The sequence below is a fragment of the Capra hircus genome, chromosome 10 (genome assembly GCF_001704415.2).
Source record: "Capra hircus breed San Clemente chromosome 10, ASM170441v1, whole genome shotgun sequence".
Classification (NCBI taxonomy): domain Eukaryota; kingdom Metazoa; phylum Chordata; class Mammalia; order Artiodactyla; family Bovidae; genus Capra; species Capra hircus.
In genome coordinates, this window is record NC_030817.1 from 21,317,842 (window position 1) to 21,341,484 (window position 23,643).

At 45.0% G+C, this 23,643-nt stretch overlaps 1 protein-coding gene across 3 annotated transcripts in view; it reads left to right on the top strand.

Annotated features, from left to right (window-relative positions):
- The window catches only part of SLC8A3 (solute carrier family 8 member A3), a 161,869-nt gene that overhangs the window by 120,443 nt on the left and 17,783 nt on the right, over window positions 1–23,643 (top strand). Inside the window, exon 3 of one of the 3 annotated variants that reach the window (XM_018054020.1) lies at window positions 21,080–21,186. The exons of the other annotated variants lie outside the window; for them this stretch is intronic. Coding sequence (XP_017909509.1) covers window positions 21,080–21,186 — 107 coding nt within the window. The remainder of the gene's footprint in view (window positions 1–21,079; window positions 21,187–23,643) is intronic. 3 annotated transcript variants of the gene reach the window in all.

Here is a 23,643-nt window from a genome sequence, read left to right on the forward strand (position 1 = left end):
GCATCATCAGAACTTCTGTCCTTTGTCATATAGTTCTCCCAACACTTCAGTAAATGAGCAATCGAGCATTCATCTTTCAGTGGATTTCTCCAGACTTTGTGCTTGGCCAACAAATGTATTTTCAACCCAACTCTCACATACTCCTTTAGGATTTTTCATCTGATCAACCTCTTTCCTGTGCTTTTGAGAACAGTACCCTTCCTCTCTGCCACCCAGAGCTTCTGTTAGCAAGGCAAGCTGGCTCCACTCGCTGCACAACAGGGCAATGCATCCGAGAGATGAGGTGCTGAAGCACGGGAAACAACTTTATTCAGAAAGTAACTGACCAAGAGGATGGCAGACTAGCACCTCAAAATAACCATCTTACGGGGTCTGGATGCCAGGTTCTTTTATAGATCAGAGATGGGGATAGGCAAGGAAGCAAAGTAAAAAGGCCATTTATCTTGCAAACATCTCCTAGAATGGCAAGCCTCAGGCAGGAGATGTGTTCATTTCTTCCTTCCTGCCATCCACAGGTGGACAGGGTTCTGAAAAAAGGCACTTTAACAGCCAGGCAGAGGGGCAAGATTATCTGAGGCAAACCCTTCTGTGTGATTATAATAACAAAAGCAACAAAAAAGAGGTCAAAGAAACAGTTCCATCATGGAGTCAGAATTGGCTTCTCTGCTGCACGTCCTTGGGTGGCCATCTGCATGTTAGACACAATGATGACCCCACCAAGGTCAGAGAGTGGCTCTGGCTTCATCTGGATCCTGATGACAGGTTCCATAGAATCCATGGCTTACCAACTGTCTGGAGTCCAGGTGGCCTGGGTTCAAATCCCTGTTCTGCCATTTATCAGCTGCCATTTATCAACCATTGGGCAAGTTGCCAACCTCTCTGTGTCAACCTCCTGTAATGATAATCCTACCTCACCAGGCCATTTTGAGGATCCAGCGAGATAATGTGTGATTAACAGCTTTAGGAATGCTTGATCGTTCTGCAGTGCAGGTTTTGCATCATCTTGGAGCCTGCCATGCCCACGTTCAAATCCAGTCAGTATATGGAGTTCTGCATGTGAATAAAATCCTTCTCTTCCTTTCTGCCCTTGTGTGACTTTGGTTTTCCTTATGGGCTGAATCCATGATGTGTGAGCTTGGGCTATAGTGGGGCTCCCTTGGATTCTCTTGTTTCTTCCTCCAAACCCCTCAGAGCTGAGGACAAGAATTTTCCAAAATTCAGCAACAAGAAAAGGGACATTCCTCCCCGGGAAGGAGTCTGGTCTGAGCATCTTCCAAGCCCAACATCACTAATGTCATTCCTCCACCAACCCCATCAGCTGCCTCCTGACTCAACTGATAGAGAAATCACTTGAGGAAGGCTCCAGGAGCTAAGGCTGGGGCTCGGTCAGTGGAAAGAGCAGTTTTCAACAGTTAGTTTTATCTCCTCTTACGAGCATTTCCTAGGCAGTGACTCCTCCCATTTCCCTGCAGCACCTCCTGATGGGGTGCACAGGTGGGGGTCCTGGCAGGCATCAGCTCAATGGGAGAGTCCCCCTTCCAGCCAGACTCACAGATCTTCCCAACAGCTTCATCTTTCCTTTCAGGCTGTCCTCCCTGCTTCCTCCCCCACCATCACCATAGCAACACAGTGGTGTAAAAAATAAAAGAGCTGAGGCATCTAAATATAGTCTTGAGTCTCAATACTTCCAGCACAGAGCCTAAAACCTAGGGAGTGACAACTAGGAGCAGCCAAAGGATGAGCAGCAGCCAGGAGGCAGGATGAGTCCAGGAAGGGTGGAGGATAGAAGGGAGGGGAACGGCCATCCCCTGACCCTGCTGCCTGTGTCTTAGCATTTGACCCCCACACCCCTCCCCCTCCACATGGATGGTGTCACCTCCATGTTACTACAGAAGACACAGAAACTCAAAGAGGTCAGGAACTTGGCCAAGTTCACATAGCCATAAGCATTTGCGCTCAAATTTTTAACTCTTGTCTCTGGGACCCTAGACTTTATGTGTTTTTTCCCGCCATACCATATATTAGATGCAGGCGAGAGACTTCTGGGGACACTGGGCTTTTTGAGATAATCATATAAATAAGCTGAGTCCAGAACTCAACTATATCGTTGGATGAAGTTCAGTCTATTTGTAGGGTGAGGGGTAGGAAGGAGAGGGAAGGATGTGGCTTCTACCTGCAGCCCCTGTGTGTTCCTTGAGGCCGGAGGAGGATGAAGAGGGAGACGATGGTGAGAGTGACCCAGGGCACATGATGGAGTGGAGTGGGAGCACAAACTGTTTTGATTCCCTAAAACAGAACTTAAACCTGTACAAAAAGGGCATGATTAGAAGCCCTAAACCAGAGAATGCTCACTGTGATTCGTGCCATCACTCACCCGTTCATCCAACGGATATTTTTATAAGCATCTCACTTGTGGTTGACTCTGGAGATACGGAGACAATTAAAACAAATACAGCCCCAGCCCTTGTAGAGCTTAGAACAGTGGAAAAGACAAATAAGGAAATAGTTACACTCTTGATTCTTTCCAACTGCGACATGTATAAGTATGTAACAGAAGTACATCACCTCCCTGATGGTATCAGTATAAGGGAGATACAGACGCTGTTACAAATGAAAAACATTCACTTGGTCAGTTTTCAAGGTGATGTCCATTTTCAAGGTGGTGTACTAATAACTTAGCTTCAACCATGAGCTTACATGATCAATGTACCGTGTCCTGTCTCATCGTAAAAAATCATGAAGTCTATCTGATAGCTGTATAAATGAAGCTTTCAAATCCCTGCCCCTTAGACCCAGAAGAAATCCGATGGAAATGCATTATGTCTTCTTACAGCCCTTGGTGTCGCTGGCATTATGTGTGTGTTAACGTAAGCAAGGCAAGTGAAGCTATGGTACTGGCTCCTTAGGGCTACCAGGAGCAGAATTGGGAAGTGTCCTGCATTAAACAGGTGCAGGAGAGGAGGGAGAAGGCATTAGAAAGTCGTGAGTTTCTGTGGATCCAAAGCTTTTCCAAACTACCTGCAAGGCAGCAAATACAGGGCCTGCTGTATGAATGAATTAGAATTAGATAATGAAAAGTATGTGGAGCCCTTTAGGTCTTCAGAGTAATGCTGTCTAAATACGTAGTGCTCGTATCAAAGATAATGATACACTAGTTTATTTATAGCACTCTGCTACCTACCTGCGGGCTCTTTTCCAGGGATGTGGTGCACATGAATGGGCAAGAGCTGGGAAATGTGCTTTGAAATCCTTGATTAAAAGGCCCTCCAGGCAGATGCAGCGTTTCAAAGAGTATTATATGGCTGTCATTGTCGCGAGGTTTTCTTTTATCACCCAGAGTGTCACCGCCTCCCGTTTCAGGTGAATGACTCTGCCTGACTGCGCACGCCCTGAACATCATCAGGAAGTCAGCAGCTCACAGATGTGCAGTATAAACAAGCATATTGTTAACTGAGGGTTCCACGGGCATGCTGGGCTGACTCCTGTCAGCTGCCCGCCCCCGCCCTCCCCGCCGCGCTCCTGTGAACTTAGGTTCTCCCAAGCTCATTTTATTTCCACCACTAGGACAGGAAGATTCAAACGTTGTGCTGGAAATGAGCATTGTCTGCAAACCTTCTGGTCCTGAAAAGTGGGGAGAGGTGACGATTGGAGGAAGGGCGGGTAGATGTGTTAGGAAGGGAAAATGGACTCTTCTCCCCACCCGCCTGCCTCACCCTGCCAGGCCAACAGAGCAAGGGAGCAGGCGCGTCTCAGAAGTGAGGGCGGGCCAGGAAACGAGCTCCAGGAATTGACACTAATTGCGACTAATAGTGAAATCAGACTGTTGCACCCCCGGGAACAGTGAAAGATGTGGATGGGTGGGGGAGGGGTGCACCTCTGTCGACTGGAACATCCAGGATCGGGCTCAAAGGAAGTGAATTCAAATGCTGCCTCCTCTGCTTGACTTCCCATGGAGAACTGCTCTTCCAAGGACAAATTGGCACCATTGCCTCTTCACGTTCCCCCGGGAAATCAACCAGGACCCTTGAAGGCCCTTCTCTGACTGGTTAAAATATGGGATTAAACTATGCAAATGAACCACTTCTGCAATCACCCTCAGCTCCACCCCAGGAGAGAACCAAGAGCAGGGTTGGATAATAGGGAAGGTTCAGTTCAGTTCAGTTCGGTGGCTCAGTCGTGTCCGAATCTTTGCCACCCCGTGAATTCCAGCACACCAGACCTCCCTGTCCATCACCAACTCCTGGAGTTCACCCAAACTCATGTCCATTGAATCGGTGATGCCATCCAGCCATCTCATCCTCTGTCATCTCCTTCTCCTCCTGCCCCCAACCTCTCCCAGCATCAGGGTCTTTTCCAATGAGTTAACTCTTCACATCAGGTGGCCAAAGTATTGGAGGTTCAGCTTCAGCATCAGTCCTTCCAATGAACACCCAGGACTGATCTCCTTCAGAATGGACTGGTTGGATCTCCTTGCAATCCAAGGGACTCTCAAGAGTCTTCTCCAACACCACAGTTCAAAAGCATCAATTCTTCAGCGCTCAGCTTTCTTCACAGTCCAACTCTCATATCCATACCTGACCACTGGAAAAACCATAGCCTTGACTAGACAGACCTTTGTTGGCAAAGTAATGTCTCTGCTTTTTAATATGCTATCTAGGTTGCTCATAACTTTCCTTCCAAGCAATAAGCATCTTTTAATTTCATGGCTGCAGTCACCATCTGCAGTGATTTTGGAGCCCAGAAAAATAAAGTCTGCCACTGTTTCCATTGTTTCCCCATCTATTTGCCATGAAGTGATGGGACCAGATGCCATGATCTTAATTTTCTGAATGTTGAGCTTTAGGCCAACCTTTTCACTCTCCTATTTCACTTTCATCAAGAGGCTCTATAGTTCCTCTTCACTTTCTGCCATAAGGGTGGTGTCATCTGCATATCTGAGGTTATTGATATTTCTCCTGGCAATCTTGATTCCAGCTTGTGTTTCTTTCAGTCCAGCGTTTCTCATGATGTACTCTGCATGGAAGTTAAATAAGCAGGGTGACAATACACAGCCTTGCCATACTCCTTTTCCTGTTTGGAACCAATCTGTTGTTCCATGTCCAGTTCTAACTTGCTTCCTGACCTATGCGTAGGGAAGGTTACCTTCTGATAATAGGGAAGGTTACCTTCTGATAATAGGAAATGTTACCTTTGCCTGCCCGGCCCATCATGGCAGCAAAAGGTGTCCTTCCTCCGGTCAGAAGCAAACCCCAGGTAAAGGACTTAGATATAAGGAAACTAGAATATTGCCTTGAGCTACAGACACTTTGGGGCTTCCCAGATTGCTCACATGGTAAAGAATCTGCCTGCAATGCAGGAGACTTGGGAAGATCCCCTGGAGAAAGAAGTGGCAACCCACTCCAGTATTCTTGCCTGGAGAATTCCATGGACAGAGAAGTCTTGCAGGCCACAGTCCATGGGGTTGCAAAGAGTCGGACACAACTGAGCGACTAACACATACTCATACATACCTTCTGAGAGGCCTGTGGCTAACATTTCAGCAGCAGGTTCAGGGGAAGGACGATCCTCGTTTCCCAACAGACTTCCTAAGACAGGCTAAGGTCCATATGCAGTGATAGAAACTGAGGAGAGATGCTGAGGAGATTCTAGCCCACTCTGGGCGTACACACCCCGTTGTAATTCTTCCTCAGGCCAGACCACAGAGTGCAGAAACTGTGCTGCCTGGTTCCAGACCAGCACTTGTCAAACTCCCAATCATCTCACCCTCTTCTGACCATATCCCAGAAGGAATGATCCCCCTGTTAGTTGCATAACGATAGACCATCATCAAATCAAGTGAAATCTATGACTGCTTATTATATGCCAGTTCATATACTATGAGTTTTACTTGCATTGCCTTATTTAATCCTCTTAAAACCCCTATGAGGTAGGTTTTATTATTATACCCATCTTCAGATAAGAAAATCAAAGCTCATAAAGATTAAGCCATTTGCCCAAAGTCCTAAAACTCTTTTTCTCCCCTGCATAGGTTAATTTTGCTTTATCTTTTTTATTGTAATTTTTGTTTTTATTGAAGTATAGTTTATTTACGGTATTATAATTAGTTTCTGGTGTACAACAAAGTGATTCAGATATATATGTATGTGGAAAAAACATGAAAAAGGATACATATCCTTATATATGCATATATATTCTTTTTCATATTTTTCCCATTATGGTTTATTATAGGATATTGAATATAGTTCCCTTTTCTATACTGTAGCACCTTGTTATTTGTCTGTTATATATATAATAGCTTGCATCTGCTAAGCCCAAATTCCTAGTTTATCCCTCCCATACTCACTTTGTTTTCTGTCTGTGAGTCTGTTTCTGTTTCATAAATAAGCTCATTTGTGTCATATATTTTTTAATTTTTTAAAATAAATTTATTTATTTTAGTTGGAGGTTAATTACTTTACAATATTGTATTGGTTTTGCCATACATCAACATGAATCCACCACAGGTATACACCATTTGTGTCGTGTTTTAAATTCCACATATAAGTGATGTCATGTCATTTGTCTTTCTGACTTACTTCACTTAGTTTAATAATCTCTAGGTCCACTCATGTTGCTGCAAATGATATTATTTCATTCTATTCACGGCTGAGCAGTATTCCTTTGTATCTATTGTGTATATATAAATACACACACACCACGTCTTCATTCATTCATCTGTCGGTGGACATTTAGGTTGCTACCATGTCTTGGCTATTGTAAATAGAACTGCTATACACATTGGGGTGCATGTATCTTTTTGAATTATAGTTTTGTCTTGGGGTGCGTGTATCTTTTTGAATAGTTTTGTCTGGATATATGCCCAGGGATGAGATTTCTGAATCTTATGGCAACTCTATTTTTAATTTTTTGAGAAACCTCCATGCTGTTTTCTACAGTGGCTCCACCAATTTACATCCCAACCAACAGTGTAGGAGGGTTCCCTTTTCTCCAAACCATCTCTAGCATTTGTTATTTGTAGACTTTAAATGACAGCCATTCTGACCTGTGTGAGGTAATACCTCATTGTAGTTTTGATTTGCATTTCTCCAATAATTAACGTTGATCATCTTTTCATGTGCCCACTGGCCATCTGGATGTCTCCTTTGGAGAAATGTCTATTTAGGTCTTATGCCAATTTTTTGATTGGGTTGTTTGAACTGTATGAACTGTATGAACTGTTTGTAATATTTTGGAAATTAAGCCTTTGTCAGTTACAAATATTTTCTCCAAATGCATTGGTTATCTTTTGTTTTTAAGGTTTCCTTTGCTTTGCAAAAGATTTTAAGTTTCATTGAGTCCAATTTGTTCATTTTTTTTCCTTTTATTTCTATTGCCTTGGGAGAAAAGTCTTAAAACTCTTTAAGTACTGAGTCCAGGTATCTCTGACCTTGGGCTCAAGCTCTTCACCACTAAATGACAGAACGGAATGTTGTTTTCACAGCACAAGTCACAGGAAGGAACATAATGTGCTATGCTCAGTCGTGTCTGACTCTTTGTGACTCCTTGGACTGTAGCCTGCCAGACTCCTCTGTCTGTGGGGTTCTCCAGGCAAGAATACTGGAGCAGGTAGCCATTCCCTACTCCAGGGGATCTTCCCAACCCAGGGATCAGACTCCTGTCCAGAATAGAAAGTTGTCTTCATGGTATGGGTCACAGGAAGGAAGTGTGTAGCATATTAACATTCCGCTAAAGGCATGACTGAATTCAGGAAGTGGCACTGGAGCCAGGTTCCAGCCAAGGGGACTCCTTTCATGTATGTTTTAAAGGGCAAAGGAGTTTAGATTTGTTTGGGAAGGTAAAGGGGAGAGAGTAAAGATCATTTCATAAGAGAAGCCCCATAACAGTGCTCCGAAGGGAGAATATAGGCAGAAGTGATGTCAGAGAGGCCCGCTCAGGTCTGCCTCAGCGCAGCCTCCAGCATAATCACTTGTTGAGAATTAGTGCAGGCTCTGCAGTCAGTCCCCAGGTCAAACCCTGGCACCACCACTTAGTAGTTTCGCTCATTATTTGTTGAACAGGTACAGATTGGGGGCCTAAGTGCCAGAGGCTGTTGGGGCACTGGTAAATAAGACAGTCACAGCTTCTGCTGTCATGGAACTTATATTCTAGTGGGGGAACAGATTGTCTGAAGACAAAACAAATATATTCAGTTCAGTTCAGTTCAGTAGCTCAGTCATGTCCAACTCTTTGCGACCCCATGAACCACAGCACGCCAGGCCTCCTTGTCCATCACCAACTCCCGGAGTCCACCCAAACCCATGTCCATCGTGATGCCATCCAACCATCTCATCCTCTGTCGTCCCCTTCTCCTCCTGCCCTCAATCTTTCCCAGCATCAGGGTCTTTCCAAATGAGTCAGCTCTCCCCATCAGGTGGCCAAAGTATTGGAGTTTCAGTTTCAACATCAGTCCTTCCAACGAACACCCAGGACTGATCTCCTTTAGGACGGACTGGTTGGATCTCCTTGCAGTCCAAGAGACTCTCAGGAGTCTTCTCCAACGCCACAGTTCAAAAGCATCAATTCTTCAATTCTCAGGTTTCTTTATAGTCCAACTCTCACATCCATACATGACCACAGGAAAAACCATAGCCTTGACTAGATGGACCTTTGTTGGCAAAGTAATGTCTCTGCTTTTTAATATGCTGTCTAGGTTGGTCATAATTTTCCTTCCAAGGAGTAAGCATCTTTTAATTTCATGGCTGCAATCACCATCTGCAGTGATTTTGGAGCCCAGAAAAATAAAGTCAGCCACTCTTTCCACTGTTTCCCCATCTATTTCCCATGAAGTGATGGGACCGGCTGCCATGATCTTAGTTTTCAGAATGTTGAGCTTTAAGCCAACTTTTTCACTCTCCTCTTTCACTTTCATCAAGAGGCTTTTTAGTTCCTCTTCACTTTCTGCCATAAGGGTGGTATCATCTGCATATTGATATTTCTCCCAGAAATCTTGATTCCAGCTTGTGCTTCCTCCAGCCCGGCGTTTCTCATGATGTACTCTGCATGGAAGTTAAATAAGCAGGGTGACAATATACAGCCTTGATGTACTAACAAGATAGAAACAAAACAGGGTGACCTGATGGGAAGTAGTTAGAGTCAATAAGAATGGGTGGACAAAGAAGTAACAGGTGAACTGAAACATTTAAAAAGGCCCTGATGATAAGAATCTGGAAGGTCCCAGGCTTAGGAAAGAATTTAGTGAAAAGGGACTAAAGCAGGGTTGAGGTGGATGCATTTGAGAAAATGGAAAGAAAACTAGTAGAGCTTGGACAGAGTGGATGGAGGAGGCGTGGTATGGCACGAGTTGAGGGTAAGCCAGACTGAGCTCTGCAGACCTGGTCAGGTCCTCACGGTCGTTCAGGAGCCTGTAGCATCAGTGTCCATGAAAACTTGTCTGAAATGCAAATTCTCAGCCCCTACCCAGACCTCTAGAATTGGAGACAATGGGGATGGGGCCCAGAGTTTTAAGTGTTTCATCAAGCCCTCTTAATGATTCTGAACATGCTGAAGTTTCGGAACTTATGGGCTCAATTATGCTGGGTTGGTTTTTTTTTTTTTTTTTTTTGGTTGTTTTTAAATTTACGTACTTATTTTAATTGGAGGATAATTACTTTACAATATTGTGATGGTTTTTGCCATACATTGGCATGAATCATAGGCAGTTTAATTTTATTCTCAGTGCACTGGGAATCCACTGAGGGTTTAAAGTACAGGAGTGGCACATTATGATTTTCATGAAGAATTTTTTAAAGCCCCCTTGCTGTTGAGAAGAGAATGGACTCTTAATTCAGCAAAAGGGATGGAAGCAGGGACCCGGTTGACTTAGGTGGCTATCACAAGGGTCCTGGCCAGAAATGACAGTGGTTTGCACAGAGTACCAGTGACAAGAACTGGGCCATCCCTGATAAGGGCAAGGGCCACAAAGAACTGGCTGCCACCATCCAGAGGACAGTTCAAAGGCAGTGCCTTCAGAGAGGACATTCTGCCCTCCCCAGTCTTCTCCCTTTTGTCTAAAATTACGAAGTCTGAAATGGAGATCGAACCTGTCTTCAGAGGGTGGGGACTTACCTTGCTGCGTGAGGATAGGTGACGTGGGCAGCAGTGATGAAGGGATGGACTCTAAACGGCTGAGAAAGTTGGGAGCCTTCCTGAGAGGCCTAAGGGGTTAGTTTTGGAGGGTGAAGTAGGAGCCCTACACTTTACACACACAGAGACATGCTTGACCAAAACCTGTTATTTCCAAAAACAAGGGTTGTACTTTTTGGCTTATATCACTATCCACAAAATTCCTGAGAGAGAGATAAGGGCTCCTGTTCTCTCATTTAAGCTCAGAGAGGGTGAGTGCCTTAGGAGAAGGCATTGAATGAGAAGCAAGAGCTGAATACAAACTCCGATCTTTTGCTTCCAAGGCTAACATCCTCTCTGTTAACACAAGTCACCAAATGACCCCTGGAGTGGGTTAGGATGAGGGTGCAGTGAGTCATACACATGCAGGTGGCTCCTGTCTTTATTTAAAAATTTGGTATTCATTATGAATTTTTTAAACTTAATTCTTTTTTTTTAATGTTGCTTTAAAATATTACTTATCTTGATCACTGAAGTTGCCTGGTGGACCCCTTAGGTTTTGCACCTTTTACTTGCTTGCCTCACCCTGGTCCTGGCCATGGGCCTGTTACTCTATTCTGTAACAGCCTCTTCCATTGATCGTGAGCAAAACTTCAGACCTTTATCACAGAGCAAATAGGATGTCCATTCTCCTCACCCTGTGAAAATCTCAGCTGCAGATTTTAGACTCTATTGCCCAAGAAACTGGCCTCCTGTCTTCCTGCCGAGATCACCGAGTAGCTGGAGGCTAGGTCTTGACATTGAAGCAGAGGGTACAGCACTTAGCACTCCTGCGCCCAGCAGGGGCCAGGATTCAACCCTGCCCACTCCAACCCTTTGACAATCTGAGCTCCAGTTTATCTCTAGGTGGTGCAAGACAAGAATTTTCTGTTTGGCTGGTAGAAGAAGGGAAGAACTCTGAACAGGAAAACAGGTCATCTAGAAATCTCAAAGACAGGGAATTCCCTGGGGGTCCAGTAGTTAGGACTCTGCCCTCCACTTCAGGGAGCATGGGTTCAATCCCTGATCTGGAAACTAAGATTCTGCATGCTGCAAGGCCAAAATAAAATAAAGTCAGTTCATCTTTAGAACTCTGTCTCATAGGCAGAAATTTCTGACAACCCCATTGGAATCCACAACACAATTCACCCAAAATGGACCCAACGGTTGACACCCAACCTGGATGCTCTCCTCTCACCCAGGACCGCTGCATCACAGAGCCCCAGGGCCTGCAGTCCCATGGACATCTACGTGAATGGATGGAATGCTGCAGCTCAGCCTTAGTGTAGTTCTGGATTAAATCAGTCATGAAAACTCTAGTAGGACCAGCAGCTCACCTTCCATTTTGTTAAGTCCCTAATTGAAGGAGTTTCTCTGCCCAGACCTGGGACAGTAATCTTTCCTGAACTTGCTCTTCACTGGGATTTCTAAAAATTATCCACCAGAAGGATGGGCTTTTTAAGTGCTGCAGTGGACAGGGATGTGAGGTGGAAAGTGAAGCTTTGACTGTGTTTAACTCAGGTCCTGAGGAACAAGCTCCTCTCTCTTCCTATTAGAAGGTTTTCCTTGGACCTGAATTTTCACATCTGTACAGTACGAACTTCCCTCCTTTCTGCTTGAGTCAAAATTGTCCTGAAAAAAAAAAAAAAAAATGAGATCCCCAGCAGAGAGAGAAAAGAAGACAGAAAGACCCAGCGTCTCCAAAGCTATGAATCAGTCACTTGTTCTCCTTGGAGCTGGAGGAGACACACTGTTAAATAAAATGATTTTATAGATTATTCTCACTGCCTTTCCAAGAAAGAGATTTATCAATTTCAAGGCACAGAAATGGTTTATTCCCAGATCATTGATGGGTTTCTTTTTTTTTTTTTTCTTTTTACCCTCTCCTGTTGACTTAGAAGAGGAAAAGAATTGCAGCTGTGAGTTGTCCTCCTCTCCATTCTACTTTCTTAGGGTGAGTCAGGGCACACTTGGGACCCAATAGGGCTGTAAATAATTGAGTCACATATGGAACTGAGACCCACACGTGAGACCAGTGGGGATTGGAAATTGAATTTCCCTTTGTGCATAACTAAGTAAGACTCCTGCAGAGACTTCTTTCAAGAAGGCCAGATTCTCCCTCCAATGTACAGTGGGTTGTACCTAACCCTGCCCCGCCCCATCATAGATAGTTTCACTAGCATGCGCGCACACACACAGTCAAGAGCATGAAACATTCCCTACCGTAGGGCAGCAGAGGGGGAGAAATCTTTATTGCAGCTTGAAGAGCACTCTTCTCCCAGCAGAGACATTGCAGCTAGACAGTGGAGGAGCTCTTTTCCTCATGTGTGTGAGTGTGCGCACACATAGACTTTTATCTTGGCATGGTGGCCATGAGACATAGCCAAGCTTAGGAGCCTCCTTGATGTTTGTGGCATGCTCAAAGCAAGACAGATTTGCACTGCTTGGGGAGTGTAATCTGATGCCTCCACTGAGAAGTGTCTCCTAGAGCTTAATATTACCTGCTTTGCCATGGAAATGCCATAAAAGCATTGGTCAGGGGAAAAAGGATACCTTCTGTGCATGTTCACAGCACCAGACTGTGAGCCTCATGAAGGCAGGAACATGCTTTTGATCAGTATGTGGTCATATTGATGGGTGGGTGGACGGATGGATGAGTGTGTGGAGGAATAGATATTCCAGAGAACATCTAATTCCTGGAATGAAGGGTCCAGTCTATATCCTCTATGAAAAGGTAGAGACATAAAAATCTATAATCTTTTCTTCCCTGTAGGGCTGCCCTGTGAGGCATGACAGCCTTCCAAAGAAAGGGTGTCTACCAGAAATGCAGACAGACTGCTGACTAAGGAGCAAGAAGTGAAAAGGATGGAGGAAGAAGAGAGGGAGTTCCGTGTTTTGCTCTGTATGCTTTAATACCATATGAATCTTTGAGAATATTTTACTTGAGTTATAATAAAGAGAAAACACAAAGGGAAAAAAAGAAAGGGTGCTTATTTAGAAGACCATATTTTTAAAACATTAAAAGATTTTCTCACTTTGTCCTGACCTATGGGAAGCAGAATGAGTGGCCCCGCTGGGGCTTTTGGCACTATTCTGGCTCTAAACATACCCTAAGGCCTTCAGTTCATAGTCATGCAGTCATTCCAGATGTCTTTTTCCCTTTAGCCCCAGGTAAGAAGTTCTTCAGGTCTGGGGAAAGCAGGGGATTAGGAAAGGGAAGGAATCGGCCATGAGTTATGGTACCCAGCGATGAGCCCAGACAGTCCCAAATGGACAGGGTGCACATGAAGTCTTCAGACATGGGTGTGCGCCCATCGACTTGCCCAGCAGTCCGGTCTTAATTGTCAGTGGAGACAGAACGCTTCTACATTTTGCCTAGGGGAAGCCACCCATACTTACAGATTTTCTCTGATCAGCCCAACTAGTCATAAGTATGTAAAAGCTGCACACAGCAGCAGGCTCATCAGAAGGGTCCAGCATAGATGCCAAAGCAGCAGAAATCCTGTGCATGCTCCTCCTTACACACCCAAACACCTTTCCCTCCCACTCTGTACCTCCCTGCCTGCTCATCCTCCCACCTATCTGGCCACTCCCCAGGCTGCAGAAAGTTATTCAGTGAAATCCATGTCTCTGCCTTCACGTGTCCCATGTTCTTGTTCATTCAAGCATGTGTGTGGAACAGTCAATCAGGCAAGAGTCTGCCAAGCGGGGCTGCCATGTATAGCTGTACAGCCTGTGCACTGCATAAAGACCCTTCTCTCCACACCAAGTTCAGCTGTCTGACATGACCTACTGCTCTGGAAGCTGGAGGAAGGAGCTTTCTTCTTGCCAAGCTGTGTATCTCCAAGGCTGTATCTTTTCTCAGTTTTGCATAAAGGCGCTGTGGAGCCTAGCAGTGGCTCTACATCAGGACAAAGTAGTTCGATTACAAAATAGGCACTGCAAGACAGTTCCAAGAGATCATCTGGCTCAGTTCCTGACTTCATAAAATTTTAAAAAGCCTTTCATATTAGTTGCTGTGAAACAATGTGTCATTAACTTAGAGATGTAACACAATACCTAAGTCACAATTCCATAGCTCAGAAGTCCAGGCATGGCAGGGCTAAGTTCTCTGCTCAGGGTCTCCTGAGGCTGAAATCAATGTGTGGGTGGCTGGGCTCTTGTCTGGAAAACTCTGGGGAAGTGTCTGCTTGCAGCCTCATTCTGGAAGCTGGCAGAATCCAATTTCTTGTGGCTTTAGGTCTGGGGGCCCCCTTCCTTGCTGTCTGCCATCCAGAGACTAGTCTGCTCCTTGAGGCTGCCTGCTTTTCTGCTCATGGGATGCCTTCCATCATTAAACAGCATGTTGTATCCTTCTTATGCTTCAAAGGGATTCATGCATGAAGTCTTCTGCCTTCCTTTTTCTTCAGCCAGAAGTGAAGCTTTCTGCTTTTAAGGAGTCTGGTGATTAGGTCAGACCCACCTAGATAATGCCCCTATTTTAAGGTAACATAACATATCACATAACATCATGAGGAGGTGATATCATATTCACAGGCTCCAGGAATTAGGGTATGACATTGTTGAGGGGACATTGTATTTTATTTTTTGTTGAGGTATAATTGATATACATGTTGTGCTAAGATGGGACTTGTTTGTTTTAAACCTTTAATAAAAGCAAAAAAAAAAAAAGAATGCAGAAGAATACAATGCTGAGAACTTAGTATAAATGTGAATCTTACTAGATGTTCAAATTTGATATAATGCAAATTTTGTTCATGCTATTTTACATTTTTACCAACTTTGGTTTGTATATTTGCCATTAAGTATTGGCAACAAAATTCTTCAGATTCACATATTTTGGCTACATTGTTTCTAACAGATAAAGATTTATTTCCAGTTTAAGAGAAAAATGCTTATGGTTTGTGCATGATCAAGTATATTTGAAAGATTCAATAACTGCTTTCATCTAATAAGTTCTGGTTTTTCATAAAATGCTGGCATCCTCATTGAAAAATCTTTTCACATAGCTGATCATTTTGTTCTCAGAAAATATATAAGGGATCATTGCAAAGTTCAGAATGATCCTTTTCTGTTACACAAAATTCCTCTAAAACAACTTGGCAACAGTAGACTAAAATTTACTCCAGAATATTTTCCTCAAAACAAAGTCAAACACAACAAAGACCATCACCTGAATGGATGGTCATCAGCAGTGGCTCCACGTAAGATAGGGCATTTTAGAAATTCAACCTACCACAGTCTTGTCACCCACCCACATTTATTTAAAAAACCAAATCCTTGAGCCTTCCCCCCCACCCCGCAAAGGCTCATGTGAATAAGCTCTTTAAGATAGCTGCCCATTTTGAGCAAACACTCGCAAGTAGTAAAATAATTTGTAAATTGATCAGAACTACTTTTCTCGTCACAACCTCTCTGGAACGTGCTGGTAGAATCTGAAACTGTCAGTGGTCTGTTGGAACTGGCTTTTACCAGTTCACAAGAGCTAATTGTTATGTGTTTAAGCTTTTTGCAAGCTGGTTGTTCAAACTACTAGTACCCTAAAATCTACTATAGTGGCAGTATTTACACCATGGAAGACATCACCCCAAACCAAGGTTGCTGTGTTTTTTTTCCCCCAATGAACAGGTTTACCAGCACACCACTGAGTGCTGATCTTTCTTTACAGGTCATCTCCTTGACCTCCTGTGGAATGTAGAATCCTTTCCACAGACCTTTTCATGCATGGTCATCATCCAACTTTTGAATACCACCAGAAATGGGGTGATCACTCCCTTTTAAATCGGTTGATCTCATTGATGTAATGGTATATGGTAGAGTTGAAGTCTGCCTTCTGGTCAATGGCCTCGGTCCTTTGGACACACCACTTGTGATGGCCCCAGGACCATTTGGAGTGGGTGCCATCTCCTCCCCAAGCAGACACCTCTCCTCTGGATCCACATATCCAATCTTGATTGGAAGGTCAGTCTTTAGAGCCACACTGTTTGAGTTCAAATCCCAACTCTGCCACTCATTTAACTGAGACCTTCGGCAAGTCTCTTAACTTGCCTGGGCCTCTAGTTCCTCATCTATAAAATGGCAATAAAAATAGTACATACCTACATGGGTTATGGTGAAGACTAACTAAATGAGATGATCTGTGTACCTTGCCTGGCATGTACCTACCTCATGGGTTTGTTGTGAAGATTGAATTATCTAATATACTAATTCTATAATCTAATATAGAATTCTAGAATTCTGATCATTCTATCTAATATATAATTCTAATGAAGCGCCAAAAGAGGACAGTACCTGGCAGAAGTAAGACTATTAAATATTAGTCAATTAATTCGAAACATGATGTCTTCATCAACTAAGTCACCCTGTTCAGGGTGCACTCTAATTTGCCTCTCAAAATGTAGTGTCAAGGGACTTTCCTGACAGTGCAGTGGTTAAGAATCTGCACTTCCATTGCAGGGGGCAGGTTCGATCCCTGGTCAGGAGCTATCCCGCATGACACATGGTATGGCTGAAAAGCAAATTTAAGAAATTAAAAAAAAAAAAAAGTAGTGTCAGAATGGACCAGCCTTTGCTGAAATGCTAGACTTCGATTTCAGCTCCACCTCCCTGACTGGCATTAGTTTTTGAGCAGCTACGTCCTTTTCCCTGAGTTTTTAGTAGAGTCAGAGAGACTTCCCTGAAAAGTCTTGGGGGCTGGACAAGTAGCATCCAAATACCCGGGTTACTTGTTAGAAATGCAGAATCTCAGGCCCCACCCCAGGCCTGCCTACTCAGATCTGCATTTTAACAAGATTCCCAGGGGAAACATGCACACCGAAGTTTGAGAAGCGCTATTTTGGGGGACCTTATGACACACCGATTTTCAAGAGAAAACCAATGAGAGCATCTTAAGCCTTCTCATGAGATGAGAAGCTTTTCCCCCAGACCTCGGTAGTGGTGGGGGAATGTCAGTGTTGGGCTGTCAGGCTGTGTTGAAGGTGGGAGGGGCTTTTCTGCCATGGTTCAGAGCCAGAAACCTAGCAGAGGGAGATGGGGGCTGCTGGCACCAACTTGAGAGATAAAAAGGACTGAAAGAAGAACCCAGCACAGACGTGAGTCTTCCGAAAGCTCCCACAGAAAGGCTAACAGCTCTGTCCTACAGCCCTGGGTCAAGGAAGCTTTGTGAGTGTTAGCTGGCCTGGAGCGGCCAGGATAAATTTAGAGATGATGAAAAGGAACGCTTCTTGATGTGGTGAAGAGTCATTTAGTGGGAATCAGGAGGGAAGAGGTCACCAAGTCAGGGATTCTTTAGAGATTATTTCCAGCAAGGGAGGGCCGAAGGGTTAAGAAGCCACCTATTCACATTGCAAAGCAGAGTCAGATCCCTTTATTACCTGCCTATGCTGCCTGAATTTAAATGGGAGAATTCTGTGCTTCTTTGCTGTGGCCATAGCTTGGGAATGGCACCCAGAGTTTACCCACCTGCTTGTACGAAATAAGCTCCAGGAGTAATAAGGAACATATGCTAAAACCTCAACCTGGGTGACTCTGGGCAAGTTACTTAACCTCTTTGGGCATCTGTTTTTCATCTTTAGAGTGGAAGGAATATCACCTATGGTACACGGCTAAAGTAAGGATGAAGTGAGAAAGTTCTTATGGCACTGAATGAGATGAAATGTATGTTAGATTCCTTCCTTGTGTAAAGTGAGATTCACAAGGTCCTGATTTGGAATTGGGTTTCCTCATATAAAAGAATGTTCTGAGAAGGCCAGCGAGGCAGCCCAGAAATATGTTTCCTAATCCTTTCCCGGTTGCCGGTGGGCGAGGCCGTGGGGGCATCTTTTCAAGCAGCATAATCAGTCTTAGCTGGGAATGCTGCCTCCATTGGCACCTCCCTCTGCAGAAGGCTCGGAGGAGAGGCAGGCGCAGACTTACTGGCTCTGAAAGCATGACTGGCTTTTAGAAACAGCTGCTCAGGATAATCTGACCCCATGACCATTTAGTATCTGCCACTGAGTGGAAGGGAAGGTCCCCTGGAGAAGGGACTGGCAGCCCACTCCAGTATTCTTGCCTGGATCCTTCCATGGACAGAGGAACCTTGTCCTTTTGATGCCACATAAACATTCCTTCCTTGAGAGGCCATGTTACCTCCTTGGGTCTCTTTCCTCCCCACCATGCCCACCCCTCCACCCTGGGTCACTGTCTATCATGTCCTATAGGCTATAGTATAAATTTTGTATTTATTCCAATTAAGGAGGCATGATAAGGCCTGGATTTTATTTTTAATAGATAACCCTGTTGTCATGCAGGGAAGGAATTAAAGGAGGATGGCAAAGTCAGGAGCAGGAAAACCTCTTAGGAAGCTATTGTAAAGTCCAGGGGACAGGTAATGTTGTTTTGATCTAGGTCTTGATAGCAGAGGGAAAATGGTGATAAATTAAATGTTTTAGGGTCAGAGGCGGGCATCAGGCAGGGGCTGTCAATGGGAAGGGATGAGGTGAAGGGAAGGAATCAGGTGATTCTGGATTTAAATAGATGATGGTTCCATTGACTGAAATGGAGAAAAACAAGTTTAGAAAGAGAACTCAAGACCCAGCTGGTGACCATTAATAAATGTAAATGTTCGTCTGGCCTCATTTGTGGCTTAAGCAGAACTGAGAACTTTCTCAATTTTCTCCAGGCCAGATAATGTCTTAAGCCCAAGCAGATGTGGTACCTTCCCCACAAGCAATCTCAGGGAGGGAGTCTTACTTACATCCTGTCTCCTCCCCTGTGACACCTTCCAGCTAGAGGTTCCTCCTTGCTCAGCCAAATTTCTTTTGCCACTACTTGTTGTCTGGCCTCATTTCTCTGTCTTCAACTAAGTTGTCAATGGCTTCTCTCATTCTGTTTATCCATTCACTGAAAATCAAACAAGCACAAGGCAGGCTGTGTTCCTGACATGTGGTCTGTCCAGCCCACAACTTGTCCCTGGCAGGGACACAAAGCCAGATTGGGGGAGAATATGAGAGTCGCTCTCCATGCGACTTGAACATTCCAAGCCCCTCTAAGAACCCATCTGGCAGTTATGATCCTGTTCTGTCCAATTCCTTCTTGACCTGACTTCTATTTCCAGCCGGTGCTGCCTCTTGGGTCACCATTTCTATTTCTTGACTTCCCTTTTATCCTCTGATTCAATAACTGGAGATGAGATTTCTTTACATATTACTCTCGATGCACCAAACTGGGGTTATATTACTCCTAGTAATGAGAGTGGCTATTTGTTAAGCATTTACTAGGGAATGCACACCCTGCCAAGTGCTTCGGATGCGTTATCTCAGTTAGGAATGCTATGGAGAGGTGTTACTATTCCACTTTACAAAGGAGACTTGGCCAGCTCTAGCAAGTCGCCTGAGGTCACCCAGCTAACTGAGAGGTGGGGCGGGGTTTGACCCCAGGTCACCATCTCTGATACAAACCCACTGCCCTGGAGGAGAGAAGGCCAAAGTATTGTGGCCTTTCAGTGACCCCAGTGGGTGAGTCCTGCACTCTCTGGTGACCAGCCAGGTTAATCTGTGACCGGGGTGGGTGTGACAAGTGATGAGGGTTTGGAGCCTGTTTTTGAAGCAGTGGGGTGGCAGGGGCATTCACTCCATGAGCAATGGACTGACATCTGGTTCTACAAGATCGACAGTGTGGCCGCTGGAAGCTCTGTAGACATCCAGAGTTCTAACAGTGACTTGGGAAAGCACAGGAGAGAAGAGAGGTTGTTCCAAGTCACAATGTAGCCATACTCCTACTTTATGCTAAATAATGAAGGGTGAAGCTGAAGGCCTCCTTCTCCCCCACAAAGCAGGCCTCGGGGCACCCGAGTGGGAAAGGGCAATGCCCTGGGGCAGCTGAGCAGGGCTCCTATGTGGCCCCTTCTCTCCCACCGCTGAGGGGAGACTCAGCTCCATGCCCACCCTTATCCCACAATGTCTCTCCCCCTTAGTATCTGGGGTCTCATCTGGAAACGTCCCCCAAGTCAAGCACAGCCTGGGAGAGGCTCAGGACCTCCTCTGTTTTTGAAGCTCCTGGTAATATGTATTTTTTAAAGTAAAAAAATATGCAAGACAGGGCTCCTGAAATTGGTTTTTGTTTTTCTATGTTTAACAGAACAACTACTTTTAGCACAAAAGCAACTTAATTGCGCTCATCACAAGATTGCTGTAGGATTTATGAATTAATTGTAATTCAGAGAGTCAGAATTCCTGTGATCCAGTCAGTGTGTTCCTCTGACAACAGAAGCTCATTTGCAGATCTGATCAGTAGTGTTTGACAACTGCTGTGAATTACCAGAAGGTGTGACTTGAGCCAAACGGCCCTCCAGGCTTCCCTGTGATAGTCACAAACACAGAGAAAGGGACTGGTTCCAGGCAAAACTCCCACGGGCCAGCAACATCCCCCCACACACTGCCCTTTCTGCCCTTTCTATAAAATAAACCTTTCAAGTCAGTATCAGCTGATTTCAAAAGAAAAAAAAATTTTTTTTTTAGTTCTCTCTTGCTCTAAAAGCAAGACAGAATAAGGAAGGAAATGCTTTAGAAGAACCTAAACGTCTGAGCCTTTATATGTATATTTCACAGCTCTCACGTTTGCCCTGAGTTGATGTTAGTGTTATTCGGCCTGTTTGTGTAGCAGTGAAATTATTCGTCCAAGGTCACATAGAGTACACAGGATTAGAACCTAGATCCTTTAACTGCAAAGCCTGAGCGTCTTCCAGTCTAAGAATGCCATGAAGCCACTCAAAGCCTGGGAGGAGTCCAGTGGGGCTGGAAGGCGGTCTGGGGCGACCACTCTCCTCTGTGCTCCTATGGTGTTGGGGCAGATTTTTGACCTTTCTGGATCTTTTCCCTGTTTCTTTCTCCTCCCGTTTCTTCTCTGGCTGGCTAGCCCCCAGTCTACTCCTTGCTTATGATCCTTATTTTTCCATCCACAGCAAAACAGTTCACATCAAGGTAATTGATGGTGAGGCGTATGAGAAAAACAAGAATTACTTCCTTGAGATGATGGTCCCCCGCATGGTGGATATGAGTTTTCAGAAAGGTGTAGTACCCTGTCCTGCACACTAACGTTAACACCCTCCTCTCCCCTTGTTTCCCCCTTTCTCCTACCCATTTGTCGTCTTCTCTTTCCCCGTCTTCTGCCTCTCCGGTTCACTGTCCCTGTTTCCTTTCTCGTCCTCTCTTTCCCTCTCTCCCTCTCCTCTCTTTGCACCCAGCGCTGTCCTAACACCTGCCAGCCTGTCACATGGTATCATAAGAGGGATGCTCAAGAGCCAGTGGTAACTTTTGTGGGATGAGGAAATGGATATGGGAAAAAAATTGAGAGAGAGCAAGCACCAGCCACAGCCCCGAGAGTATCATACACGAAGCTCTCTGCTTCTCCCGAGTGATTTAGGATGCAAGGAAGGAAAAGATAGCGCCGCTCCAGGCAGAAGGGCAGCCCTGGAACACCAGCTCTGCTCTTAGCCGAGGTCCACGGGGCAGCTCTTCTCAGGGCTAAGCTGATAGTCCCTGGGTACGAACGATCAATATATTTGGATTTGGGTTCTATTTGTGGTTCATCCATTCCTCAAGGCATGCTCCTACGGTGAGAGCTGCTTAACTGCCATACCCCTGCGAGCAAGGGTATTTTTCTCTCTCTGACCTTGATTGAGCTCAAAGTACAGGTTTGAGTTCTAGGTCTAGATCAAAGACCTGCCTATCATACTCTGCTTTCCCTGTGAAGGGCATCTAGGTGTGAAGGCAGTTAGAAGATGGGAGGGAGGATTCTGACCTGAGGGGAGGCTCCCCCAAGAAGTCACAGGACTTCTCAGAGTGGGCGGAGCTTCTGCTTTGACTTAAATGGCCCCATACACCCCAGCCTCCAAGAGACAAGACAGAAAATCTTTTTTTCAGATGGATCATACTGTGCAGGAGGGCAGAGCCATCAATCGGGTCCCTCCAGACCGTGCCCAGGGTCACAGAGCAAGCACCCCCTTCCCATCCCCCAGCAGAGTCGCTGCAGTGGAAAAACAGGCTGGGCTTACATCCTGTACACAGCCCTAGGGTACCACATCTAGGGTGAGAGAGAGTCCCAGAAAATGTCTCTTGACAATCGGTGATATTTGTCTTTGGTGCACTAAGCAAGGTGTGGAAAGATGTCCAGAAAGTGCTCAAAAGGTCACACGCAAGCACACACACACACACCCACCACAAATGCACAGCAAGTCCTGTGCCCAACAAAGCACCTTAGATCAGCCTAACACTGTACAGATGATGAAGCCGAGCCTGTCTTCAGAATGGAACAGGAACATCAGAGGTTCTAATGAAACTTTTTACACTATTGTTTGTTAGCACATTTTACCCTTTAGAGAGCATTTAGGTCCCAGGCAAAACAAACAAAATACAAGATAAAAAGCAGAAAATAACAATTAGGGCTCACTGTTAGGACTTCTTGACACCACTGTGGTTCCATGAAGGACCAGGAGAAGCCACACACAGAGATCCAGGCCCACATGGCAACTTCTCCAATAACAGTGGGCCTGAACCAGCCTCAGGCCAGTCTGTGAAAGGAAGGGATTTTCTTGGAAACTTTGCTTTCCTGTATGATTTGGTTTTAATAGATACTATGCTTTGTTGGGGCTTCCCTTGTAGCTCAGATGGTAAAGAATCTGCCTGTAATGTGGGAGACCCCGGTTCAATCCCTGGGTCAGGAAGATTCCCCTAGAGAAGAGATAGGCTACCCAATCCAGTATTCTTTGGCTTCCCTGGTGGCTCAGATGGTAAGGAATCTGCCTGCAATGCGGAAGACCTGGGTTCGATCCCTAGGTTGGGAAGATCCCCTGGAGGAGGGCATGGCAACCCACTCCAGTATTCTTGCCTGGAGAATCCCTATGGACAGAGGAGCCTGGCAGGCTACTGCCTATAGGGTTGCAAAGAATCGGACATGACTGAGTGAGTAAGCACATGCTTTGTTGAGATACCCAGAAATGAGCAGAAACCTCCATCACCATGTCCCCTTGATGCCTAATAATCTGCATTTAAGGAAGCCAGCTTTGAGACACATCACCCCCATGTGATAGAGGTCCAAAGATGATTTAGAATTGATGATTTGTGGCATTTTCATCACACTTTTCAGGAATGCATCAGCTGTAACTCTTAAAGGAGTCCCACATCATATTGTGGTCAATACGTATTTATTTTACTTCCCACCACTAAAGCCCCTACAAGGTAAAGAATGAAGAAGATGATAGAATTCTGCCTTCCTTCTTTCCTTTCTCTTTCTCTCTGATTTCCCTGCCTCAAAAATACTTTCCTTTTAAGATTTTCTCTATGAGGCTCACATACGAAGTGGGTATAGACACAAGGAAGGGAAACAAGCCCCTAGCTAGATACTGTTGACATTCTCTGTTGTAGAAGAGCCCTGGGCCACCCCCATAGGCCGGCAGTTCACCTACTCCCCAAAGAAATGCCAGTTACCATGTGACACCCAATGGAATGTGCTGCCCAACTCACTTTG